Source organism: Salvia hispanica, chromosome 1 (assembly GCF_029641045.1).
Source record: "Salvia hispanica isolate PSC_SH4W2 chromosome 1, Shi_PSC_v1, whole genome shotgun sequence".
Taxonomy (NCBI): domain Eukaryota; kingdom Viridiplantae; phylum Streptophyta; class Magnoliopsida; order Lamiales; family Lamiaceae; genus Salvia; species Salvia hispanica.
In genome coordinates this window covers 28610941-28638253 of record NC_142692.1, presented here as the reverse complement: position 1 = coordinate 28638253, position 27313 = coordinate 28610941, and the positions used below count along the sequence as shown (strand labels likewise).

Sequence of the window (27313 nt, the reverse complement as noted above, 5' to 3'; positions counted from 1 at the left end):
ACTAGATCAAATAACATATGCATATTGATATTTAGGGTTATACAATTAAAAAAATAATGAAGAAAAAACTAGAAAGTGAAATGGTTGGACAATAAAGAAAGAGAAGGAAAAAATGAAAAATAGTAGTAAATGAAATAAATAAAAATAAAAAATAATTGACAAAAAAATACTAGTTCATAAATAGACTCGACCCTTTTTGATACTAGATCAAGAAAGTCAACACCTTATATATTTTGAGTGAAATTTGCATTTGAAAAAAAATATTATAGGACTATTTACCTAGTTGTCTTCTTCAAGAGATCACATGACACATGCTAAAACTATATGATCAATCAATCAATTAATAAAATTTAACATAAGATCTGGCTATCTTAATTGCAAGGATCCGATTCAATTTTTTTTAATACCCAATCTATCTTGTAGAACAAGTTCAGCCAATTCTATAAGAATAGCTCATCAACCAAATCCAAAATCAAGTAGTCCAAATAAAGACACATCAAAATATGGCAGAAGTGAAGGTGATTGGATCTTGGTCTAGCCCTTATACGAGGAAGGTAGAAATGGCTCTCAAAATGAAAGGTGTGGAATATGATTATATTGAAGAGGATCTTAAAAACAAATCACCTCTTCTTCTGCAACACAATCCAATTCACAAAAAAGTGCCAGTTTTGCTACACAATGGCAAACCTATTGTTGAATCAATGGTGATTCTTGAATACATAGATGAGGTGTGGGAGGGTCCAGCCATTCTTCCCAAAGATCCTTATGACAGAGCCATGGCTCGTTTCTGGGTCAAGTTCATCGATGACAAGGTTCTTCTACCTCACTCACTATTTCTTTTTTTTAGTAGTGTAGCTCACTTGTATTAATATATTGATAATGTCCAAATTATGGATTCGATGATACACACTTGAACTCAGATTAGTATGATATTGTCTGTTTTTTTGTTATCTTTGCAGTGCATACCGCCGATGTGGAAAGCATGTTGGAGTGTAGGAGAGGAGCAAGAGAAGTTGAAGAAGGAAGCAAAACAAGCCCTCAAATTTCTTGAAAATGAAATAAAGGGGAAAAAGTTATTTGGTGGTGACAAGATTGGGATAATAGATCATGCTGCAAATTTCATTGCATATTGGTTTCCTATAACTGCAGATTTTGTGGGACTCCAACTCATGACAGACGAGGAATTTCCCAATCTATACAGATGGGCAGATGACTATTGTAGTGACACTTTTGTCAAGGAAAATTTACCTGACAAAGATGGTTACATTGCCATATTGAAGTCCAGATAGATCGATCATTATATGGCACCATTTATGACTAATAAACTATGATGCGACGTAACATTTCTCGTACGTAGTACACATGCATTTCCTATATACGAGTATGAATTAAAATAATGTATTCCTTTTTTTCAGCGTAATTTATTATTTTATCAAAGTTGTTGTATCTGCTAATATATATGCTGCTGAGATCATCGCACACGTCAATTAATATTAATTTCACATAATAATAACTTAATGAAGAATATAGGCAGCTGAGATGATTGCACACGTCAATTAATATCAGCTTCAACCGAATTGATACAACTCAATCAGTGAAGTAAAATACCTAGAACATTCCATTGATTGCCCCTAATAAAAGAAGCCATAGAAATCCATACTTCAATTATTAACCAAAGATCAAGAGCCTAGAGAGAGAGATGGGAGAAGTAAAGTTGTTGGGAGGATTGGGATTTAGCCCTTATGTGAATAGAGTAGAAATGGCCCTTAAATTGAAAGGAGTTGAATACGAATCCATAGCAGAAGATTTGAAAAATAAGTCACCTCTTCTTTTACAATACAATCCAATTCACAAAAAGGTGCCTGTTTTGATACATAATGGAAAGGGCATTGCTGAATCAGTGATCATTGTTGAATACATTGATCAAGTTTGGGAAGGTCCACCAATTCTTCCCAAGGATCCTTATCAAAGAGCCATGGCTCGTTTTTGGGCCAAGTTCATTGATGAAAAGGTTCCTCACCAACTATTTTTTCTCTTTCTCTCTCGTTTATGTTTGTATTCGTGTGTATAGTGCACTAGTTGGAGCACGGGAGAGGAGCAAGAGAAGGCAAAGGAGGAATCACTAGAAGCCCTCAAGTATCTTGAAGATGAAATCAAAGGCAAGAAATTTTTTGGAGGTGAGAATATTGGATTTGTAGATATTGCTGCCAATTTTATTGGATATTGGCTTCCAACCATATCGGAGTTGACGGGAGTCCAAATCATGACAAAGGAAAAATTTCCCAATTTGTGGAGATGGGCGAGTGAGTATTGTAGTGACAGCTTTGTTAAGGAAAATCTACCTAAGAAGGATGCATTAGTTGAAAGGCTATCATTTAGGCTTAAAACTATTACTTCATCCTAGTCGATTAGTATACTATATTTGATGCAATCATTTATGCTCTAACATTATATCTACAATAACTTCTTGGTTCGAACATGTAACATGATAGGTTTGATTTTGATCAGTTATTTGAATTTTAAGATTTTGAATTCGGTTTTTGTATTTAATTATTTATTTCACTGCAATACTCCATTTCCTTAATTCTAATTTTATTATAATTGAGTTGTATCACGTCCTGACGATTTTTTTTATTTTTTTTTTATCTTATACTCTTCGTAACATTTGATGGTTTTTTTTGTCAATACTAGTATTTTTCTAGAGCTATTATCGGGTTGTCCAACTCCACAATTATTATCATTATCAGGGCAAATATAATCTTATAACCTAAACATAACATATTTTACAACTCTATCACATACTAGTTAATCTTCTCGATATTAAATATTTGAACTATAAATATCAATGCAAAGGCTGAAATTTTCGAGATTGGAATTCTATCTTGTTTTACAGTTTCATTAAATTGAAAGTTGGAATTATTTTTCTTAGTATAATATACATACATTCAAAAATATTATAAAAGGAAAGAAAAAGAACAGTAAGTCGTTGAGTATATGATATTTATTCATTAATACTTGATTGAGTTAAACGTATACAATAGAGACAAGAAAAGGATGTCAAAGCCAAGACATAGTAGTGTATATCAATCAATACAAGGTGACAAAAATTATGTTCAGTGTGCCCGCTCTATTCATTCTGTCTTCATCGTATAAAAAATTGTCAAATTGAGAATATCCTAGATATTACTCTTATTAGATGGTATGCTGATTGGACATGCCACAAATTGGGTCAATGTATGTGTAGTTGAAATTGAGAATTCATAAATACTACTATAAGTTAATTTTTTTTTTTAAATTAGTCATAAATAATAAATTTGGAAATATACACATTTTGTGTTTTAACAAATATATTGAAAGATAAAATTACAAGAAAAAAGAATAATACTATTGCCTAATAGTAGTTTCCTTTCATAAATCATAACCGTTGAGGTGTATGATAAAGTTAAGTGGTAGTACTAGTTTCTTCTCAATTTTTGAATTGGGTTTTAGAGACTGACATAAATAGATATGGAGATGAAGGCTTTTAATCTGGGCATATTATTTCGGCATGTGGATGCATGCTAGAGTGAAATCAAACGGTTTGGATCTCTTTATTTTAATTAAATTTATTGTTGTTTATGATAGTAATAAATTATATCTCTTTATCCGCAAATAAGAGTCTCATTTATTTCTGGTAGGAATCTTGAGAAATGTTAAGATGAAAAAAGTTGTGGTATATGGATCTCACTTATATTTATTAGTTTTAAATGAAATGTGACTAAAATAAGTTATTGGAATATGAGGCTTATTTCCATTTATAGTATAAATGAACCAAGACTCCTATTCACGAATAGACTACAATGGAAAAACATGACTACTATTCGCTGACGTAGGAAGTAACTTCTAAAAAGTCGTATATTTTCCCAATGAAAGATTTATTTTATTTTTCAGAAATGTCACTTACTAGTTAGTAGCCGTCCCTGAAAATTTGTCACCTATTTCCTTTTTCGTCCGTTCCTAAAAATTTGTCACCTTTCACTTTTACCATTTTTGGTAATGGACTCCATATTCCACTAACTCATTCTCACTCACATTTTATTTTAAAACTAATATATAAAAGTAGGACCCACATGCTACTAACTTTTTCAACCCACTTTCTATTACATTTTTTAAAACCCGTGTCGGGTCTGTTAAAAATTGGTATTCTATTCATTCAACTTGTCTGAGAATTACAATATACATGCCGCTGTTAAATAGGCCAAGGATTACATAAATATGGCAAGATTTGCCCTAATACTCACTCCCTAATTAACGTGATTCTACACAATCTCCTTACCCCTAATTGATTTTTTCCTTGCTTACATATTTTTCTTTCTAACACTTCCCCTCAAGTTAAGTAATGGGATTACCCATACTTAACTTGCTCAATACCTCATGGAAGCTTCTTGCATCGACAGCTTTCGTGAGTATATCCGCCAACTGATCTTCAAATCTCACAAAGGGAAGTTCTACTGTCTTGGCCTCTATATTGTCCTTGATGAAATGTTGATCCACCTCGACATGTTTTGTCCGATCATGCTGAATTGGATTTTCAGATATACCGATTGCCGCCTTATTATCACAAAACAACTTACATGACTTCTTTGAGTTTAAGTTCAACTCAGTCATCAATTTCCTCAGCCACAGGATCTCTATCAACCCACTTTTAATCCCTCGAAATTAAGCTTCTGCACTTGACAAGGCTACCACTTTCTGTTTTTTGCTTCTCCAGGTGACAAGATTTCCTCCCACGAAGGTAAAATATCCAACAGTCGATTTTATGTCATTTAGGTTCCCTGCCCAATCAGCATCTGTGAAACCATGAATCTCTACATGTCCATGATTCTCGAATAGAATCCCATGGCCCGCCGTCCCTTTCAGATATCGAACAATCATCAGTGTTGCTTCCCAGTGAGCTACTTGAGGTGCATGCATGAACTGACTAACTACTCCAACTGCATAAGCTATGTTGGGTCTAGTGTGGGATAAGTATATCAATTTCCCAACTAAACGCTGATATCTCGTGCGGTGAGTGGCTTCAGCCCCTTCAACTATCTGCAGACCATGATTCTGAACCATAGGAGTATCTGCTGGCTTACAGTCCAGTAGTCCTGTCTCTGTTAACAAGTCAAGTACATATTTTCTCTGACTGATGAAGATCCCCTTCTTTGACCTTAGCACTTCTATACACAGAAAGTACTTCAGTAATCCCAAGTCTTTCATTTCAAACTCTGCAAACAAATTCTTCCTCAGCTTGCTTATTTCCTCTTCATCATCCACCGTGAGAATCATATCATCTACATAGATGATGAGGCATGCGATCTTTCCTTCTCTTTTCTTCAAGAATAATGTGTGATCAGAATTGCTTTGTTCATACCCGTACTTCTTCATTACCTCAGAGAATCTACCAAACCAAGCTCTAGGTGACTGCTTTAGCCCATATAATGTTCGTTTTAGTTTGCAAATCTTTCCTCCTTCGAGTTTCGGCACATGCACATAAACGGAACAACCAAAGATTTTGAGCGGAAGTGTGAGACGTGGGGGAATATCAGTAAGGGATGCGAGAGTCCGCAAAGGAGTTTTCATACCCAAAATTTTTGTAGGCAAACGATTAATCAGGTAGACAGCAGTGGCAACAGCTTCGGGCCATAAAAATTTAGGAACATTGGAGTAAAAAAACAGGGCTCTCGTGACCTCTAGGATTATCCTATTCTTTCGTTCAGCTACCCCATTTTGTTCGGGGGTGTAAGGACAAGTAGTTTGATGAATTAACCCCTTTTTTTAAAAAAAATCGGTCACGTCTCTGTTGACAAATTCCCTACCATTATCAGATCTAAGAATTTTGACTGTGGTTTGGAATTGTGTTTGGAACGGGTAAATTTTTCAAAAACTTCAGATTTATGCTTCAAAAAATATACCCAAGTCAATCTAGTGCAATCATCCACAAAAATAACAAAATATTTAAAACCATGATCACTAACAATAAGAGCTGGACCCCAAACATCGGCATGCACTAGAGAAAAAATAGTCTTAACACGAGTATCACTTGATCTAAAGGATTGTCTGTGGTTTTTTTGCCAAAACACAATATTCGCAAGTAATATCCTTAAAATGAGAAAACTTTGGAAAAAGCATTTTTAAATAACCCGATGATGGATGCCCCACTCTGCGGTGCCACAGCCAAGCTTCCCGATTTGCGGATCTGTGAGCAAGCATCGCGGTGCCACCTTGTTGAGTAGTCTCATCCACATAATAAATACCTTGACGCTCAGTGCCACGCCCAATTATCCTCCTCGTCCTGATATCTTGTAATACACAGAAATTTGGATGCATCAGTAACGTACAGTTTAACTCTTTCGTCACGTGACAGATAGACATTAGTTATGAAATAATTTGGGCACATAGTTTGTAAGTTTTAGGGTTGGGGATATTTTAATGGTTCCACTCCCACCCACAACGGTCAACTTTCCATCGACAGTTTGAATTTGGCTTTTAGTTGCCCCATTAAATTCAGAAAAATCTTTCATATCATATGACAGAGTATCAGTTGCCCCACAGTCAAAAATCCACCCACTCTCCTTAGGGTCAGTTTTACTTTGGGTAACACAAGCAATCGGGATCCGTTCTAGAGGTGCAAAACGATCTGGGCTCACAAAGGATTTTTCAGAAACTTTAGGAGCCCTATTTCGATTTTTCTTATTTTGGGGTCCTATTTGAACATGCTTAGAAACACAGGGGTTGGATTTTAATATATTCATGCAAATATGCAATGGGTTTTATTTTGGGCATCTAGAGTTTTAGAGGGGCTAAAGTGCAAATTAAATTGGGGGTTAGAGTTTGACAACTCTAATCGGATACCACCAAATGCGCCGCCTCCCTTCCTCTCGGCTGCCTCACCAATTCCAGCAGCCTCACCGGGTCTTCCGTCGCCACCCTGCTGCTGACCGGTTTCTCCTGCTCTCCCATGGACGGCGACGGCGAGCTCTCGGTTGCCCGTCCCCTGCGGAAAAATCCCGCCGCCATCCTCCGCTATTGTCAGCCGAGTCTTTGCTTTCTGGTTCTCGTCCCACCACCCTGGGAATCCGACGAGGAGGAAACATGTATCCCGTGTATGTTTGTGTTTCCCACAGTGTGAGCACCACAATTTAGATTTGGGGGGTTTGAACCCCCCTCAGTAGTTTGGTTGTTGTGCGGCGGTTCGCGGTGGCTGCGGGTTTGGTCGTTGTTGTTGTGGCTGATTCTTTGCCGTGAATCCGAGTCCGATTTGGCCTGGTGATGATTCTTTTATGAGCCTTTGCTCTGATACCATGTTGAAGATTGGTATTCTATTCATTTAACTTGTCAAAGAATTACTCCCTCCGTCCCGGAGTATTAGACTCACTTCTTTTGGGCACATGATTTAAGGAATTGATATTTAAATAGTTAAAGTGGAGAGAGTAAAGTATGAGAGAGGGAAAAAGTAGGGAAGAGAAGAGAGAAAAAAATAGGTGGAGAATAAAATAAGATAGATGCTTTTTGCTAAAAAAGGAAATGAGTCTAATATGTTGGGATATCCCAAAAAGGAAAGTTGGTCTAATACCTTGGGACGGAGGGAGTACAATATACGTGCCTCTGTTAAATAGGCCAAGGATTACATAAATATGACAAGATTTGCTCTAATACTTATTCCCTAATTAACGTGATTCTACACAATCTCCTCACTCCTAATTGATTTTTTCCTTGCTTACATATTTTCCTTTCTAACAGGGTCAAATGGTGACGAATTTTAGGAGACAGAGAGAGTACTACTTTTTTTTTTTTTTTCGGTTGATGAACAGCATATCAAAATTTCTTTTTTCGGCTATTCTTACCACTTTCCTTTTTCCTGCTTTTCTCGCATGTGGTGGGTTTCTTCTCCACTCAAAACATTTTTAACTACAATTATTGTATCGAACCTGAAGTGAAGTGAGAAATAGTTTTTGGCAACTATGAGAGAAGTTTATTTAACAAAAAATTAAATTTACAGGTGAATGAAAATCTGAAAAAAGTTGTGTAGTATTGTGTGGTTATTATAATTAAGGTTTATTACCGCTGATGCTACATTCCACAACATGGCCATTTTAAATAGCGACGCACGCTTATAGTACTTTGTGTTCAAATTTTTAGTTACACATTTAAAATTTGAATCCTTCTAAAAGAACTGTAGCTTTTAACCTTTTCGTTTTCAGTTGAATTTTAAAAAATGGGGACATAAACTGTAAGAACGTTAAACTTTGAAAGCTGAAAAAAATGGTTACATTATTCGTTAAAATTGTCTTGAATATTGAAATTGTGAGAAAATATTCAGTGGTTCTTCCACACACCATAGTGCCATTATGACGTGGTGTACTCAACCATTTAAATTTTGACAAATGGAAAAATAAATGACTAGACATGCCAACTAATGAAGGTAATTTTAGAAGATACTCCCTCCGTCCCACTTAAAATGAAACATTTGGAAATCGGCACGAGATTTTATGCAGTGTTGTTTTGTGAGTTAAAGAAGAGAAAGTAAAGTAAGAGAGATGAAAAAGTAGAGATAGAGTTATTTCCATTTTAGGAAACGTTTCATTTTTAATGGGACAAAGAAAAAAGGAAAACGTTTCATTTATTAAACCACTTTTATAGAATATTGCATAATCTTAAATTCTTAATTCTTAAAATATGAAAATTGTCAATATTTTTTCTTCTTTTATATAAATATATTGACACACTTATACTTATGATTTAATTTTTAATTTTATATTAAGTTACTAAGTAAATATATAACCTATTTAATGCATTAAAATCTTACAAATTTTAATAAACCACTTTTTACGTAATATTGTATAATTTTAAAATATAAAAATTGCTAGTAATATTTTTTCCTCCTATATATAAATATATTTATGTACTTAAATAGTTATAAGTTAGCTTTTACATTCATATCAAGTTACTAAGTATATATAACTCTTTAAATGCAATTAAAAAATAGAAAAATTAAATCATGATCATACTTTTTATTTGTGTGCATTTTCACTTATATATATATATTTTTATGTATAAACATATAAGATAAAGAAAATCATAATCATAAAATTTAAATAATACTAATAAAGTGTTGTACTCTTTAATTATACCTTTTTTTTTTATCAAAAGATGATGACTACACATAAAATATTATTATTATACGTATAAGTATGTAGTGTATACAGAGGCAAAAAAATATTGATAATTTCAATATTAAAAATTATGCATTATTCTATAAAAGTGATTTAATGAATATCTTAATTCTATAAAAATGATTTAATGAATATCTTCTAAAAATAACTCTATTAGTTGACATGTCTAGTCGGATGTGAGCTATTTATTTTTGCATTTGTCAAAAATTAAATGGTGAGTACACCACCTCATAACGATACTTTAGTGTGGAAGGACCACTGAATATTTTCTCTGAAATTGTGGTTCGGTTGTGGGCTTCAATTAATGAATTAGGCTACCAGAGAAAAAAATGTCTTCTGCACTTGCAAAATATGAAGATCAAGAATTAATTAGTTGAAGTCATTAGATTGTCAGTTACTACTTGATTTCATAGCATTCTTTGTTTTGCAACCGATTTATTTCATAGTTTATTTTCGGTCACAAAGCAATATGGAGTACATATTATTGTTACTTTCATCAATTCATAGTTTTGTACGCATCTCCGTTGTTCAACTCCATAAAAACATCTAAACCAAATTAATCAAAGAATTTTTTTTAAGACAAAGTAGCTGAATGTTGAACACAAAACTTAAACTATCTCATAACCTGAAGACAGCCCCAGCCTAATATAAGAGTAACGAATTTAACATGGTTTGAATTCGACTAATATGTATTTATATCTCGATATTTTGGACCCACATCAGTAGACAGTATAGCACCCTCGGCTTAGAAGAAAGAAAAAGAGAAGAAAGAAATGGGGAAGAAGAAAGAATAAGATAGTAAATAGACTGAATTGTTCTTCATGATATTGAGAGTATTTTTGTCTAATTTTTTTTTGAAACAATGAAAAAAATAACTCTTGTGATATTAAATTGAAAAACGTTTCAGACCAAAAATGATATAATCCATCCGTCTAGAGGTGTCCACGGTTCTGGAACCGGTGGTTACGGTTTGGAACCGCCGGTTCCGGTTTTGAAAATTGCCGAACCAAAACCTAATCGCGAGGGTGTTTCACGGTTATGGTTCCGGTTTCAAAACCGTTGGTTTCGGTTTCGGATCCGAACCGGTGGTTTTTCAGCGGTTTTTTATGGTTTTTCACGGTTCTGAACCTCCGTTTTTTTGCGGTTCCGGCTTGGTTTCAAGGTTTTCCGACAGTTTTTCACGGTTCCGATTTGAAACTGTCCGGAACCGACGGTTCCGACACTGTTTCGGTTCGAATATTTTTGAATCTGAGCCGAACCACGATTCAAAAATCTACGGTTTCGGTTTGGGTAAATTCTCACGGTTTCAGTTCAGAACCATGTACCGGCGGTTACGGTATCAGTTTTAACCGCCGGTTCGGTAAACCTTGGGCAGGTCTCCCTCCGTCCCACAACAATTGTCATTTTTGGTGTTGGTATGGATTTTAAAGAATGTAAAGATAAGTTGGTTTGGAAAGTTAGTGGAATGTGGAATCCACTTTTTTGTATTGATCGTATAATAAAATGTGAGTGAAGTGAGTTATTGGAATGTGAGATCTACTTACCATTTGTGGTAAAAATAAAATGTGATAATTATTATGAAATGGACCATAATAAAAATGAGTGACAACTATTATGAGACGATAAATATCAGCTAAGTTTGCATAAAAGAAAAGAATGTTCCCTCTATTTTAAATTGGGAAATGGAGAGAAACGGGATGAGTGGAGAAATACCACTAAGCTGCATTTATATCCATAGTTTTAATTTTAATGTAGCACATATAACATAATATAAACTATAAAAATAAAAAATAAAAAAAAAAGTTGTGTGAGCTTCTAAGATATAGGCGGCTGACATCATTGCATACGTTGATTAAATTTATTACTCATATGATAATGACATGTGTGTTTACTGTTTAGCAATTACTCCCTTAGATTCATAGAATATATGACTTTTATTTTTAGGTTTATCCCACGAAAATAAATTTTTTAATTTGAAAAAAAAAAAATTTCGGTAAAAATTATTTTTTACTAACAATACTTTAATTATTTTTTTTTTTCTTTTTTCTTACTTTATCAATTTTACATTAAAATCCGTATCCAATCCAAAGTACATATTCTTTGGGAAGAGAGTGAGTAAGTAAAAGTAGTCTACGGCGACAATTTCCGTATCTACTTAACACGTGCCAATACTATTTAATCAATGTAGTAAGTATTCCATTTGTCATACAAAAAATGTCACATTTGTAGGAAGGATTTTAGGAGGTTTTATTTTGTGTATTAAATGAAAAGAAAAAATATTAATGTTTAAATTATTATAAGGGGGATTTTTCTCTAAAAATGAAAATATGACATTTCTAATGGGACAAACTAAAAAATGAAAAGTGTGACATCTCGGGGAGTAATAAACTTCAAACCAAACCATAATTAATGAGTAGAAAAAATCAAACCAATCTCTGTAAGTACCTAGAACATTCTATTGCCCCTAATAAAGAAACCACAGAAACCCATTAATTCAATCCAAAGATCAAGAGCTTAGAGAGAGAGATGGGAGAAGTGAAGTTGTTGGGAGGGTTGGGGTATAGCCCATTTGTGAATAGAGTGGAAATAGCTCTAAAATTAAAAGGGGTTGAATATGAATCCATAGCAGAGGATGTGAAAAACAAGTCACCCCTTCTCTTACAACACAATCCAATTCACAAAAAAATTCCTGTTTTGATACATGATGGGAAGGGCATTGCTGAATCAGTGATCATTGTTGAATACATTGATCAAGTTTGGGAAGGTCCACCAATTCTTCCCAAGGATCCTTATCAAAGAGCCATGGCTCGTTTTTGGGCCAAGTTCATTGATGAAAAGGTACCTCATCTCCACTTCACTAACTACTCTCTCTTTCACTTTCTTTTTAATATTCATGTTTGTGTAATTGTGTTTATAGTGCATCTCTGCAACGTGGAAAGCTTGTTGGAGTACAGGAGAGGAGCAAGAGAAGTCCAAGGAGGAAGCAATGGAAGCCCTCAAGTTTCTTGAAGATGAAATCAAAGGCAAGAAATTTTTTGGAGGTGACAATATTGGATTTGTAGATATTGCTGCCAATTTCATTGGATATTGGGTTCCAATCATATCGGAGGTTAAGGGAGTCCATCTCATTACAGAGGAAAATTTTCCCAATTTATGGAGATGGATGAATGACTATTGCAATGACAACTTTCTCAAGGAAATCCTACCTAGCAAGGATGCTCTATTTGAAAGATTCAAGTCCATATAGGTTCATCCCAATACTTGGTCGCACTTCAATTCTATTTGATGCAATCATTTATGTCTTCTACTTTAATGAATTGAGTGTGCAACATTTGTGATTTTGATCAGTTATACGAAGACTGAAGTAAAATTCAATTAATGGTTTCAATTTCTTCGATTATATTATTAAATCAGAACTGAGGATGCTATGATGGAATTTTTTTTACCGTTTTTATTTGGAGAATCTGATGATGTTTTATTCAAAATTCACCATTTTTTTTTGCCTTGTGTTGAACTCCGGTTCATGTTGTTTGTGGCGAGATGTTTGTGGTCTTTGAATTGTCATGTTTGTAGTGTGCATATCTTTATTTTAAATGCTGATTGACGAGATGTATTCTGTGATAGTATTACAAATTGTGCAAGGTTTTGGTTTCATATCCTATTTTTATACTCTTTAGTGTGTTGCGAAAATAAAATGACTAAGTGAAACATTCAATAACTTGGAAGAACAAGATTATAAATTAGACATATATTACATCATTTTCTTTTGTGATTGTTGTCAATAACTTTGAAGAAATGAAGATTTGTCAAAAAAATAAATTAGATGTTGTATAATTTTATTGTATTTTGAAATATATGACTTTAAAATTAAATAATACTCTGTAAGATTATTTTTGGTGTTATTTTATTTTTTTCGTGTCATGTAATCACCTCTCGCATCACAAACAAAAAATCTTGTACATCCAACTGTTAATATGTCCAACTGTTTAATCCTAATGCTTAGTAATGTCTTGTCACTACAAATCTATGCTTGATGGGATGATGGAGAAAATAATTGGATTTGATGCTAACCAATCAACATATATAAACTCTATAGAGATGACTTAATGAAGAATGTAATGGAGGAGTAAATTAAGAAATAAAAAATCAAGTCAATGAATCCAGTTATGGAACAAATAATATTCAATAAAAAGACACGTTATTATTATGTCAAAATAAGACGTGGTAGACTTAAACCTAGGATTATAAAGTTAGATATTTGGCCCTAAATAAAGGAGCCCTAAATGCTTGAAAACGAAATTAAGGGCAATAAGTTTATCAGAAGTAATAACTTTGGATTCGTAGATATGGCCAAATTTCATTGATTGTAGTCGAATATCTAAATAATCCAATTACTATTATAGAATGTTACGTTTTATTTGTAATTATTAAAACGAGAAACGAAAAAGAAAAACAAGATGTCGTTGTAGTATAGTGGTAAGTATTCCCGCCTGTCACGCGGGTGACCCGGGTTCGATCCCCGGCAACGGCGTGTTTTTTTATATGTTTTAGGGTTAGACTGAATTTTGTTTTCGAAGCTTCTGGAATAGTCTTCTCCTAATTAAGCTGACTTTTTCATACTAAAGCAAAAGAAAGAGGACAAGTTGCCGGGTCAATTAATTATATTAAAATTTCTTAGTTTTAATTATGATTATTTTGTGGTAGTCTTACAGATGATATTTGGTAAGAAAATAGTGGAGTACCTAATTATGCAAAGGCAATGTTTCGATTTTAAAACAGATAGTACTAGACTGCTCTAAAAATTTCAGGTTTTATTGTTTAAATTTTTGACCTCTGACAAAAATTACCAAAAGAGGCATATGAATAGTGTGATTAATAGAAACATTTGTTGAAGGTATAATAATGTGAGAATCGCTGACCAAATGAAGGAAAAGTCATTTGGATCCTTTCCTCGTTCACACAGCTTTCAATATTCTTGTATGTGTATATATATCCTATAAAAAAAATTCAAACAACCAATATTAGAGAAAGAGAGAGAGAGAGATGTGGAGAGTAAAGGTGTTGGGATTTTGGTATAGCCCGTTCGTGGCGAGAGTGAAAATGGCCCTGAAAATGAAAGGTGTGGAATTTGAATATGTAGAAGAAAATATAAGAGCAAAGTCTGAGCTTCTTTTAGAATCAAATCCAATCCACAAAAAAGTGCCAGTTTTGATACACGATGGGAAGGCGATTGCGGAAACGATGATAATTCTGGAATACATCGATCAAACATGGGAGGGCCCACCCATTCTGCCCCGAGATCCTTATCAAAGAGCCATGGCTCGTTTCTGGGTCAACTTCATCGATGAAAAGGTTCGTCTACTAAACTTGTTATACTTTCTTAATTTCTTCGCACAACTTCATATCATTTCTTAATTTTGATATGAATCTATTATCTATGTAGTATATACCATCTTTAAACTATTGATTTTTCTTGTAAAGTTGAATATAATAGTAGTACTATTGAAAATTTGAAATAGCAAATTGCATAAGTTTAGTGTAGTCAACACGTTATGGGAAAGCTGAGACCATATTACATACTCCTAGTAGTATCTAATAAGCCTTCGTGTATAGGATGACAATAAATCTAAAAGCCCAATAGTTCTAGGCCCGACTAACCTGAATCAAATGTAATCCGAGATTTATTGGGTATGCTTGATTGGAAAATGAGTTTTGATTTTCTCAAATTACAAAATAAAAAAATTTATTCAGAAAACGGACTTATATGTGCGTTCCAGATGAGACATAATGTATTAGTAATTAGTTATTTCACATTGAACTTTGAAATGACATTTATTTTTGTATTAGATGATACTTCATCCGTTTAAGCTCATGTGATTAAGTGATTGACTTGTTTTTGGCACGCTACTGTGGAAAAACAAGTGTTGGTACATACAACTATTAAAATAGATGGTTACATTACATTTTCCCATAATTAAACCCTTGTGATCTGGCGTGCAGTGTCTGAATACAATGTTGAAAGCATGTTGGCGGACAGGAGAGGAGCAAGAAAAGTTCAAGGAGGAAGCCATTCTAAACTTCCAAGTTCTTGAAAATGAAATCAAGGGAAAAAAGTATTTCGGAGGCGACGAGATTAGCGTTGTAGATCATGCTGGTAATTTCATTGCGTATTGGTTTCCTCTGATTTCATCGGGAAGAATGGAGCTCATCACAGAGGATCAATTTCCCAATATATGGAGATGGTCCTCTGATTACTGCAACCATCCTTTTGTTAAGGAAAATCTGCCGCCTATGGATGTCATGATCCCCAAATTCAAGCGTGCATAGATGCATCACTTGCATCTCATCTACTATTTTGACTCTTATTAAACCAATTGTTTTACTTAATGTCATGATTATAGTTGCTTCAGCGTGTTAGAAATTTGGGTTTCTATATGACTAATTTAATGTGTATGACTATCTTTCAGTTGCCTAATTAAAGTAATCTATTAAAGAATAAAGTTTGGGCTAAAGTGTATTTATTTGTTATGGAAATAAGTGTATAAACCATATGAGATTTTCTATTTGATGAGGACCGAATAGAAAATAAAAGAGTTTATATTTAATATAAATATAAGCTAGGGTTATGGTCCCCAGACGTCAGAAGAACGTTCAATATCTCTGTATTCTCTCGGCAGACTATTGTGAAGAACATCTCTGATCGTTTGGAAGATCCATAGCAGCTGCAAAGCAATTCCAACAATTCCGCTGTTCTGTTCTAGATGGATCAAGGTACGCTTCCGCTTTATGATTTGTACTCCTTCTCCGTCGTTCTCGGTTAATAATCATAGAGAGATTTATGTAATTGTTCATTCAATTATTCCAACACGGCGTACATTGGCGTGGGGTTTTATTAAACTGCAAAGGATCCATCGATTTCCAAATCACTAATATAAGGATGATATATAAAAGGATTGAATGCATGAATAAATCTGATTTTAAAACACTAATTAGATGGAAACGTTAAAAGGTAGGAAGTTAAAACTATCTTTTTATTTTTAATCTAATCTCCTAATGATGCTTTGAAAATTCCTAAACAAAAGCTGATATTTAAACACCTTTACGAAGATTAACTAAATCTAAAAGGTAAGTTAGAGAACAAAATCCTTTAATTAAATCTCCTAAATGTGCTTTGAAAATTCCTAAACTACAGCTGAACTGTATGACTAAAGCTAAATTCAATCCTTTAATCTAATCTTCCTAATATGCTTTGAAAATATCATAAACAAAAGCTGAAGTTTAAAAACCTTTTAGAAGATTAACTAAAGCTTAATAGCATAATAATAGAGAGAGAAGAACAATATGGCAGATTTAAACAACGAATTAATACTACATCACAAACCTTGCGAAAATTAGAACAAAATAGGGGTAAAAAATCACTACAAATTCCTTTTATTTCTTCTACTAAATTTCGAAACGAAGAAGAAAAAATCTACACAAGAACCGGCCTTAAAAGCTTGCAAGAAAAAAGAACTACCACTAGACAAGGAAAATAATTAAGAGATTAGCTAGCTAACCAAAAGCAACAAGATCAAACCAAGCACTAAACCAAAAAAATTTCGTTTTTGTTCTTCTCAAGTTTTTCGAACAAGGGCATTAAACTAAACTTGAAATAAGACTTTTGGATTAATTTCATAAATGATTATCATCAGCGTAGTTACATAGCTCACATGCCAAAATTACATCAATAGTCGCATGGGAGTCGGCTCAATAGAATTATGCAGTCGTTTCAATTCCATGTGATAGGAGTTTCAGTTCTATGTAATAGGAGGAGTGGCCCATTAGAATTATATAGTGGTTTCAATTCTATATGAACACCGATGTGTGATAGTTATAATTTTATATTTAGTTTCAATTGCCAACGCTATTTCTCAAACCCTTTAAAGTGAACTTGGAGGATTTGGACTTTTTCAACTTAATTAAGTAAATTCACTCGGAGAGCCAAATGACAAAGGTTGGTAGGGTGTTGAGATCATCTACTGCATCACTTTGTCTCCTATGAACGCGAGCCATCTGCACTCATCCACATTGAAAATCAGAGAGCAATTGATGCAACCATGTCTGTCCCCTCTCATAAATATATTCAGTGACGGATTAATTAAGACTGGAGGGGCGCATCTCAACAAGAATTAGAAAGCTAGTGTCCAAAATAGAGTGCCCAGCAACAATTCCGCCCAAGGCACAGCCACAAAAACTCTTCCACAGCCACAAAATTTATCCAACCCAATAATGACCATGTCACAACCATACCACAACCACAAGTCACATTATTTTATCAATAGTCGGTATATTTTAATTGAACTAGAACAAAGTTAATTGGACAAAAATAAATAGAATGGAATGGGATGGAAAAAATAATTTGGGAATAAATAATTTATAGATAAAAATTTTTAAAATAAAAACAAAAAATAAAAAATCAGGAGGCGGCACCGCCGCGGCTCTCTTCCGTCGTGCAATAGGAGCCGCGGCTCTGCCACCACCCCCACCGCCACCGCCCTGTCCACACCGTAAATAAACATTTAAAAAAATATTGATGTGATCAAATGTTTAGTAATTTATCTATATTATTTTTATATATATTTTTAAATGGAATCAATTTTATTAATATTTTATTATTTATATGTTATTTTTTTACTATGTTATAACATATTAACTATTTTATCTTGGTTGTTATTTTTTCTACTCCTTCCGTCCCAATTAAGTTGAGTCAAAATTTTTAGACACAGAAATTAAGATATTATGTTGAAAAGTATGAGAAAATGAATAATACAAGAAAGATAAAGAGAGAGTAAAGTAAGTGATGATTGAATATATTGTTTTTTTATCAAAGAAAATGACTCAACTTAGTTAGGCATCCCAAAGAGGAATACGACTCAACTCAATTGAAATGGATGGAGTACTATTTATTAAAATCTGTTGGCCTTAATCTCATTCATTCATTTTAAGATCTAATGAAGTATGATTAGTCTTAATTATTGTGATTAGATATATGCATTTTTAACATGACCCTGTGCAATTTAACTCCTGTTTATATATATTTTACTATTGAAAATATATTATATTATATTTAATTATAAAATTATTAATTTCACAAATCCATTTTCCTGGATTCGCCGCTAAATATATTTGTAACCTTTTATTTTGCAAAAAAATTAAGCATTTAATCTATTATCTCTTCTAGCATATTCATTTAATCTACTAAACACAATTTTTGAAAATTTTGTGCCCCTTAAAAAACGTTCCAACTAACTTAGAAGGGAAAGGTATTTGAGCCTACTACAAGAAACACAAAGAACAAGCAAAAACACTATACCAAATATTTTTTGTTTCTTTTGTTCTTTAAGATTTCTAACAAGGGGCCTAAGGGAAGCTTGAAATTAGTTATTAATAAAAGCTAAGAACAAGAATAGCAAATATAAATAATCAAACTTAAATTCAAACAATACCAAATTAAGAAGAATTTAATAAATACACAACAACTAGAGTAAGTAGGTTTTCGCAGGTAGGTTGTTGAGATCATCCCCTGCGTCATTCTCCTGTCTCGACTCGATATGCACGCGAATATCCACATTTAAAATTGAAGAGCATCTATGCGATCACATTAATTATATTAGAAATGTACGACATATTTTTAACATCTTAGTTTGCAAGATCTTCCTCTATGAATCTTAGCGAACAAGTTTGCCTTCTTAGTTGTATAAGTAGACCTCCAAAACTAAGAGCAATGTCACACAATAGTCAATAATACATTATACATCCACCAATAAATAAGATTAAACTACATATACATAGACACATAATGTCCGAAGTGAAGTTGTTTGGAGCTTGGTTTAGTCCTTATGTGAGGAGAGTGGAAATGGCCCTCAATTTGAAAGGTGTGATATATGAATATATCGAAGAAGATCTCAAAAACAAATCTCCTCTTTTTCTACAATACAATCCAGTTACCAAGCTAGTGCCTGTTTTAGTTCACAATGGCAAACCTATTTTTGAGTCCAATGTGATTCTTGAATACATCGATGAGATGTGGGAAGGTCCTTCGATTCTGCCCAAAGATCCCTACCAGCGTGCCATGTCGCGTTTCTGGGCTAAGTTCGTCCAAGATAAGGTACCAAAATTAAAGCCTCACTATTTTTTTTATAATGTTTAATAATTTGCATTTAGAATGGTAATTAGTCCAATTAAGTTGATGATTTCAGTGCTCGGAGCCGTTGTGGAAGGCGTGTTGGAGCGCAGGAGAGGAGAGGGAGAAGGCGAAGAAGGAAGCCGAAGAAGCACTGAAGATTCTAGAGAATGAAATCAAGGGCAAGAAATTCTTCGGAGGTGACAACATTGGATTAGTAGATTATGTTGCCAATTTTATTGCATTTTGGATTCCAATTCTCCAAGATGTGGTTGGATTCCACATTTTGACACAAGATAAATATCCAAATATATGGAAATGGAGTGATGAATTGTGCAACAACAGCTTTGTTAAGAAAAATCTGCCTGAGAAGGAGAAAGTGAGTTCTGCATTGAAGATGGCTTTTCAGACAGGGAATCTCTACTAAGTACTAACACAACAGCTTCAATGTGTATTATTTGTGTTTGTCTGTTTGACTAAGATATTATGTGGAGTTCAGAGTTTGTTATTTTAAATTACGTATGTTTCTGAGATGTTTCTTTGGTCAGGTATTGTATTCAAACTTATGTTGAAAATTATATTCGATATTTGTTTATTATATTTATTTGCAAACCAATCAACATATGTACTGATCGATTTAACACAATCCAACCAAATATGTTGAGGTGAGATTTGAGCTCAATCATTCCTAAAATATATTCAAATCTTATCTATGAAAATAGTACAGCAAAGAATAAACTCTATAGAGATGAATTAGTGAAGAATGTAATGGAAGAGTAAATTTTAAGCAATAAAACTCCAAGTCAATCCAATATATAAAGTATTCTATATATAGTTACACATTATGAGAATGTATTTGTTTGAGAGGTAAAATTAGACGTGGTATACTTACCTAGGATATTTATACTGTAATATATTTCGACCCAAATAGAGAAGCCCAAAATGCTTGAAAACGAAATTAAGGGCAATAAGTTTATCAGAAGTACTTAAATAACTTTGGATTCGTAGATATGGCCAAATTTCATTGCCTATTAGATCCAATAATGTTCGAACAACATATTATTGTATTATTGAATGGACCATTTATACTCCCTCCGTCCCACAAAGATAGTCCCACTTTGACCCGGCACGGGTTTAAAGAAATGTAATGAAAAGTGAGTTGAAAAAGTTGGTGGGATGTGGGTCATACTTTTAAAGTATTGGTTTTATAATAAAATGTGAGTAGGAATGAGTGGGTGGAATATGGGGTCCGCTACCAAAAATGGTAAAAGTGAAATGAGACAAACTTTGTGGGACGGACGGAAATGGAAAAATGGGACAATCTTTAAGAGACGGAGAGAGTAATAATGAAAACAGGAAAATAAGAAAAACAAGATGTCGTTGTAGTATAGTGGTAAGTATTCCCGCCTGTCACGCAGGTGACCCGGGTTCGATCCTCGGCAACGGCGTTTTTATTAATCCTGATGATTGATTTGTGGTAGTCTCAAAGATGAAATATGGTAAGAAAATACCCAATTGTGCAAAGGTAATATGTTTCGATATTAAAACAGGGAGTACAAGACTGTTCTAAAAATTTCTAAGTTGTGTTTAATTTTTTTCACCTCTGATAAAAAAATACCAAAAACAGGCATATGAATTGTCAGATTAAAAATAAGAAATCATTTTATTCATTTAACAGGAGTAACAATTGTTCAAGGCTAGCTGCCGACTATAATGTGACAATCGCTGAACAACTTAAAAAAAAATTCATTTGGATCTCTTTCCACATTCAGAAGTTCACACAACTTTCGTTATATATAAACTGCTCTTCCATCAAGAATTCAAACCAGATTTATTTTTCGTGGTGAGAGGTAGTAGTACAATGTACTTATATTGTCAATTTGGGTTAATTGGACGAAAATTGAAAATTATAAACTAATCAAACTGAATATTGTTGAATTAAACGGTCTAAAAAAAGTGAATTAAGAATTCTTGAATAGATTATAAGCTAATCACATTGAATATTGTTGCAAGTATTAGGATACTAGATACCCAACTTGTGAATGTGGGTTGGAAAGAAGATTTCATGAAAGCAAGAATCGAACACAATATACAATGAAGGATTATTGAAAATCAAATCAAAAGAATATTTACTAGAATTAGAAAATATATTTCATGTATACCTAGAATTGGAGCCTATAAAATGTTGTGCAACAATCGGCTAAAGATTATCAAAGCATAATATACAATGTATATGATTCTTCCAGTCTTTTATTTTCTATATTTTATTTTATAATCAAATTGAATCAATTGATGTTGATATTCATTTGCTTCTATGTCCATCATCATTAATGAGTCAATTTAGCTTAGATTTAATAGTTGTAGCATGATAGATTAAAATGCTACGATTTGGTACGTGTTTATAAATAATGTTAAAGAACACTTGTATCTATGTTTATATATTGATTTTAATTTTGACAATATTTTACGGTACTAGAGTCATAGCATCTTTTTTTAACTTATTCAATCTATAATATTGAACATTGAACAAGTTTGCCTTCCATTTAAGGTGAAGACCTTAACCAAAACCAACATCACATACACATGACAAACACAAAAGGCAAAAAGAACTGAAGAAACAAAGGAAATAATAACAAACAAATTAATAGAAACGCCCCTTGCAAACACGAACCGAAGCTGTTTAAACTTAAGCTTGCAATAACTCAAAATTATGTATATTAAGAGCATCTCCAATGCCAGCTAGCCGATTCATGTTGCTAGCCGGTCGGCTAGCCGAACCATTGCAGCAGGCCAGCCCGAAATCGGTGCAAAAAAGCGGCGTGGGCTAGCCGATCGCCTGGCGCTGGCTGCCATTGTAGCGTGCCGATCGGCCAGCGCCCTTTTTCGTTTTTTTGTTTTTTTTTTTGAAAACCTATATAAACGCGATTTTAGTTTCATTTTCATTTGCCACTTGTTTTAACGAGTTTTCTCTCTCTCTAAATTTCTGTACAAGTGCATCATCAGCGATGAGTAACGCGGGTGGTAGCAGTGGTGGTAGTGGTGGGGATGCTGAGGAGTACGAACGGAGGATGAACGAGGCTATGGAGGCCTACATGAACCGCGAGATGGAGCGGTACATGCGTAGGGTGGAACAGTAGGCGATACCTCGCCCTCCACGGGTTGTCCACCGCCGAGTAGTGATTGATCGGGATCACGTAGCTGCACATCAGTGGCTATATCACGTAGCTGCACATGTTCAGGCGGCGTTTTAGAATGCGCAGGGAGTTGTTTATGCGTATCGTTGACGCTTTGGAGCGTCGATATCTGTATTTCCGCTTCAGGCACGATGCGGTTGGCAGACACGGCCACACCCCTATTCAAAAGTGCACGGCGGCAATCAGGCAGTTGGCCTACGGAGGCGCGACAGACATGTGGGATGAGTACCTCCACATCGGTGAGACGACTGCTCTGTAATGTCTGAAGTTTTTTTTGTCAGGGCATGATAAACATTTTCGGTGAGGAGTACCTTCGAAGCCCTACTCCCAAGATTGTCAGAATTTGATGCAGATGCACGGGGAACAGCATGGGTTCCCCGGGATGTTAGGCAGCATAGATTGTATGCATTGGAAGTGGAAGAACTGTCCGACTGCCTGGAAGGGAGCCTACACGACAAGGCGCGCAAGGACGTGGAGCGCGCATTTGGTGTGCTCCAGTCTCGATGGGCGGCAATTAAGGGTCCAACGCGTTTGTGGGATGTCGAATGCGTTTCCCAAATATTGTACACCTGCATTATCATGCACAACATGATCGTCGAAGACGAAGGCGTACAACTGACAGTTGGGCCAATGACGATGAAGCCGGTCCAAGCCACGGAACGGCCACCCCTAGCGTACGACGTGGGGTACCTCTCGATGAAGTCGGCCGCCTCAAGGAATATGCCGACATGCGCCAAGTGGATGCTCATATTTAACTCCAAAAGGATATAATTGAAGAGTTGTGGGCACGGAGGACTGCACGCCGATAGTTTTTTTTCTTTATTATGTAATTTTTTTTTATCTATGTACCTTCTTTTTTTAATGCAATTAATGAATTTTCCCGTATATGTCTCGTAAATTTAATTCCGTAATTTAATCGTAATTTTAATTCCGTAAATGTAGTATTTCTTGAATTATTTTTATTGCGGCTGACCTATGGCTGGCCTAAATCTGATGTGACAGGTAGATATTTAATGCTGCTGACTTGGCAGAGAGAGAGAGAGTGGCTGGCCTATGATTGGCCTATGGCTGACCAATTTGCATTGGAGGAGATGCTGTAGGTGTTCGATTTAATGGAGTAAAATAACTATAATTAGCCAAAGCCTCGAGAGCCAAGTGATTAAAAGCAACGCTGGGGCTCACATTGAAAGACCATCTGACGTAGGTGCGTGCGCACATGGATGAATCTTTTAGATATTTTTTTCAAACTGAAGAACATATACAACTCACAAATAAATTAAAAAAAGCACCACTATAAAACATATACGTAAATATAAAAATATAATCAAAAGAGCTACCAGTAAAGAAATGCAAGGATTAGATATATATACAATGCAAAAAATATTAAGAAATTGACGATTTCAAATCGTTCGGTCAAACAGGGTTGTTAGTACACAACTTTTTCTTGGAACAAAATACATTTTTAATGTAGTACTACCTTTAGTTGCAAGTTTTTAATTCACTGTGTCTTAATCTTAGTGAACAAGTTTGCCTTCTCTATAAGTGGACCTCCAAAGCTAAGAATAGTAACACATCCACCAAAATAAAGCTCAAATACCATATACATAGATACAGATACAAAATGTCTGAAGTGAAGTTGTTTGGAGCTTGGTTTAGCCCTTATGTGAAGAGAGTGGAAATGTCCCTCAATTTGAAGGGTGTGGAATATGAATATATTGAAGAAGATCTCAAAAACAAATCACCTCTTTTTTTACAATACAATCCAATTACCAAACTAGTACCTGCTTTAGTCCACAATGGCAAACCCATTTTTGAGTCCAGTGTGATTCTTGAATACATCGATGAGACTTGGGAAGGTCCCTCTATCTTTCCCAAAGATCCCTTCGACCGTGCCATGTCGCGTTTCTGGGCCAAGTTTGTTGAGGATAAGGTACCAAAATTAAATCCTTGTGTGTGTTTTTTTTAATCGTGTTTCATAATTTAAGTTAAGAAAGTAAATTAATTATAAGTTGATGATTTCAGTGCTCGGATCTGTTGTGGAAAGCGTGTTGGAGCGCGGGAGAGGAGAGGGAGAAGGCAGCCAAGGAAGCCGAAGAAGGGCTCACGATTCTAGAGAATGAAATTAAGGACAAGAAATTCTTCGGAGGCGAAAACATTGGACTGGTAGATTTGGTTGCCAATTATATTGCACTTTGGAATCCAATTCTTCAAGATGTGGTTGGATTCCACGTTTTGACACAAGATAAGTTTCCTAATATAAGCAAATGGGCTGATGAATTTTGTAACGATAGCTTTGTTGAGAAATATATGCCTGAGAAGGAGAAAGTGAGGTTGTGGTTGAAGAGGGCTGTTGAGACTGGCAGTCTATACTAAGAGTGATCTGAATATTGCAGTGTGTCTACCGTTTATTTATAGAAGATAGTATTTTCCATGTATGGTTGTGTTCGAATAAGACATTGTGTAATGACAAAGTTTGGTATTTGTTGGAGAGCATATGTTTTCGTCATTTTTTTTGTTTGCTTTCGTGGGCATACTATTGATATAATACTACCTCCATATTTGAAAAATGAAATTTTTTGATACAATAGAGTTTTAATAGTAACACTAGAATTGAGATTTACCAAAATATCCATTGTCATCACACTAAGAACGTGGTAAAGAGGATTCTCATACCATTACTTTAAGACGTCAAAGTTTATATCATTCTGAATCGCTTTGCGTTTATTTTCTAGTATGAGATAAAAAAACACTCTAAATAATAAATTGTGTCTTAATTATGTTCTTCTTTTTTATTGTAGTAGAAACATTTCTTTTCGATATGGAGATTAAGAAAATAATGTGTAATGTATTAAATAAAAAGATAATTAATAAAGTAAGAGAGAGGAAAAAATAGAGAGAATAAAATAAGAGAGAAGAATAGGCGAGAAGAGTTGTGTTGACTTTTACTAAAAAGAGAAATTACTCCACTACTATGGAATGTACCAAAACGGCAAAATGACTTCACTACTATAGAACATGGGGAGTATTCGATTGTATCCGCTATTTGAACAAATTACTTGATACCCGGTATGTTTTAAAATTTTACTCCATCTATCCCATCTCAAGTGATTGACTGCTTTTCGGCACGTGTTCGAGGAAAATGATACTCCCTCCGTCCCAACTAAGTTGAGTCGTATTCCTTTTTGGGATGTCCCAACTAAGTTAAGTCATTTCCTATTTTGACAAAAACAAAACATCTAATCCCTCTTACTTTATTCCATCACATATTTTACTATCTCCTTATCTTTCATACTTTATTCATCTCTCATACTTTTCAACACAATTTCTTAACCTTCGTGCCCAAAATTTTTGACTCAACTTAGTTGGAACGGAGGGAGTAATAAATAGTTAAAGCAGAGAGAAAGTAAAATCATTAATAGAATACTCCCTCAGTCCGGCATTAGGAGTCTCGGTTAAGTTGGGTGCAGGTTTTAAGAAATGATTGAGTGTGTAATAATTAGAGTGTGTGATAATGGAATGTGAGATCCATTTGCATTATTATTTGTTCTATTCTTTGGATGTGTTTTTACTTGTGTTTTTAGTGTTGTATTTTATAATATTTTTATTTAACTTTCTATGGAAATGACTAACCGGGACTCCTAATGCCGGACGGATGGAAATGGTCAACCGGGACTCCTAATACTGGACGAAGGTAGTAATATATATATATATATAATTTTCTTCTATATTATTCAATTTCTTACTTTATTTTCTCTCCACTTTAACTATTTATTGTCATCTTCGCAAAACAACGGCCAAAAAGAAATTAATCACTTGAACTGGAACGGAGGGAGTATTACCTAATCTCGTACCCGATCTAGTAAAATTTGATATCAGGTAGGGTATGAATAAATCCAATGCCCAATATCCATATTTTCATCCCTAACAAAGACAAGTACAACACCATGAACCAAGGAGTTGAGATGTTGGAAAATGTATTCACTCCCTCCATCCCACAAGAATGTGTATTCTTTCTTTTAATTCAGTCCTACAAGAATATGCATTTTTTAAATTTGTAAACTATTTTCTCTCTAATGAAGTGAGATTCATTCTTCACTAACAATTTTTTAATTACTTTTTTCTTTTTACTTATCTATTATTTAACAATTGTGCATTAAAATTCATACTCAACAAAAAATGTACTACTCCCTCCGTCCCACAAAGATTGTCTCACTTTGATCGGGCAAGAATTTTAAGAAATGTAATAAAAAATGAGTTGAAAAAGTTAGTGGAATGTGAGTCATACTTTTATATATTAGTTTTATAATAAAATATAAATAGGAATGAGTTAGTGGAATATGAGGTCCATCACCAAAAATTGTAAAAAGTGAAATTGGATAAATTTTGTGGGACGGACGGAAAATGAAAAAATGAGACAATCTTTATGGGACGAAGAGAGTATATTTTTATGGGACAAATGGAGTATAAAAGTCAAAGTACTGCTACTAGAGAAATACGGTAAATACTAGTGCAACACAACTCAGTATCAATTGTAGTAGTACATTATTGTTCCCCCTACGAAATAATCTCATAATCTGTCATTTTAGAGTGTCCAGAGTTTAAAGTCCCACTTATATTTTCCCGTTTTAAATAATAGACTGCAAACTCTACTAAATTCTTGTTCGTATTCTACTAGTATAAAACTAAAAATTAAACCTATATTCTATAGGGTCTGTTAAATGTCAACTTAATGAAGAAAATTGAGTTGGAGAGCCAAATGA

At 34.2% G+C, this 27313-nt stretch overlaps 4 protein-coding genes, 2 non-coding genes and 1 pseudogene across 7 annotated transcripts; all 7 read left to right on the top strand.

The window, feature by feature from the left end:
- Positions 1 to 492: 492 nt before the first annotated feature.
- Positions 493 to 2584, top strand: LOC125220939 (uncharacterized; annotated as a pseudogene). Its single transcript, XR_016132567.1, has 3 exons — positions 493 to 812; positions 960 to 1304; positions 1673 to 2584. The product of XR_016132567.1 is annotated as an uncharacterized LOC125220939 (transcript).
- Positions 2585 to 11682: 9098 nt separating this feature from the next.
- Positions 11683 to 12585, top strand: LOC125218678 (putative glutathione S-transferase). Its single transcript, XM_048120404.2, has 2 exons — positions 11683 to 12035; positions 12115 to 12585. The coding sequence occupies exons 1-2, from the start codon at positions 11724 to 11726 to the stop codon at positions 12442 to 12444; spliced, it is 642 nt and encodes a 213-aa protein (XP_047976361.1). The 5' UTR covers positions 11683 to 11723; the 3' UTR covers positions 12445 to 12585.
- A 1071-nt stretch (positions 12586 to 13656) lies between these two features.
- TRNAD-GUC (transfer RNA aspartic acid (anticodon GUC)) lies at positions 13657 to 13728 on the top strand. The gene has a single exon. It is a non-coding gene; the product is annotated as a tRNA-Asp (tRNA).
- A 480-nt stretch (positions 13729 to 14208) lies between these two features.
- On the top strand, positions 14209 to 15709 carry LOC125218679 (putative glutathione S-transferase). Its single transcript, XM_048120406.2, has 2 exons — positions 14209 to 14549; positions 15198 to 15709. Exons 1-2 carry the CDS (start codon positions 14241 to 14243, stop codon positions 15522 to 15524), a joined length of 636 nt encoding a protein of 211 aa, XP_047976363.1. The 5' UTR covers positions 14209 to 14240; the 3' UTR covers positions 15525 to 15709.
- Positions 15710 to 18921: 3212 nt separating this feature from the next.
- LOC125218677 (putative glutathione S-transferase) lies at positions 18922 to 19957 on the top strand. Its single transcript, XM_048120403.2, has 2 exons — positions 18922 to 19344; positions 19436 to 19957. Exons 1-2 carry the CDS (start codon positions 19036 to 19038, stop codon positions 19784 to 19786), a joined length of 660 nt encoding a protein of 219 aa, XP_047976360.1. The 5' UTR covers positions 18922 to 19035; the 3' UTR covers positions 19787 to 19957.
- A 778-nt stretch (positions 19958 to 20735) lies between these two features.
- TRNAD-GUC (transfer RNA aspartic acid (anticodon GUC)) lies at positions 20736 to 20807 on the top strand. Its single transcript has one exon. It is a non-coding gene; the product is annotated as a tRNA-Asp (tRNA).
- A 3309-nt stretch (positions 20808 to 24116) lies between these two features.
- LOC125223825 (putative glutathione S-transferase) lies at positions 24117 to 25046 on the top strand. The gene is made up of 2 exons (XM_048127120.1): positions 24117 to 24483; positions 24576 to 25046. The coding sequence occupies exons 1-2, from the start codon at positions 24175 to 24177 to the stop codon at positions 24924 to 24926; spliced, it is 660 nt and encodes a 219-aa protein (XP_047983077.1). The 5' UTR covers positions 24117 to 24174; the 3' UTR covers positions 24927 to 25046.
- Positions 25047 to 27313: the final 2267 nt, after the last annotated feature.

What these genes read in the sequence shown, in the direction of transcription:
- LOC125218678 (XM_048120404.2), top strand. Translation starts at nt 11,724, where the DNA reads ATGGGAGAAGTGAAGTTGTTGGGAGGGTTGGGGTATAGCCCATTTGTG. An exon ending in CCAAGTTCATTGATGAAAAG is followed by an intron (nt 12,036 to 12,114) that starts GTACCTCATCTC and finishes TTGTGTTTATAG; the next exon opens with TGCATCTCTGCAACGTGGAA.
- LOC125218679 (XM_048120406.2), top strand. Translation starts at nt 14,241, where the DNA reads ATGTGGAGAGTAAAGGTGTTGGGATTTTGGTATAGCCCGTTCGTGGCG. An exon ending in TCAACTTCATCGATGAAAAG is followed by an intron (nt 14,550 to 15,197) that starts GTTCGTCTACTA and finishes TCTGGCGTGCAG; the next exon opens with TGTCTGAATACAATGTTGAA.
- LOC125218677 (XM_048120403.2), top strand. Translation starts at nt 19,036, where the DNA reads ATGTCCGAAGTGAAGTTGTTTGGAGCTTGGTTTAGTCCTTATGTGAGG. An exon ending in CTAAGTTCGTCCAAGATAAG is followed by an intron (nt 19,345 to 19,435) that starts GTACCAAAATTA and finishes TGATGATTTCAG; the next exon opens with TGCTCGGAGCCGTTGTGGAA.
- LOC125223825 (XM_048127120.1), top strand. Translation starts at nt 24,175, where the DNA reads ATGTCTGAAGTGAAGTTGTTTGGAGCTTGGTTTAGCCCTTATGTGAAG. An exon ending in CCAAGTTTGTTGAGGATAAG is followed by an intron (nt 24,484 to 24,575) that starts GTACCAAAATTA and finishes TGATGATTTCAG; the next exon opens with TGCTCGGATCTGTTGTGGAA.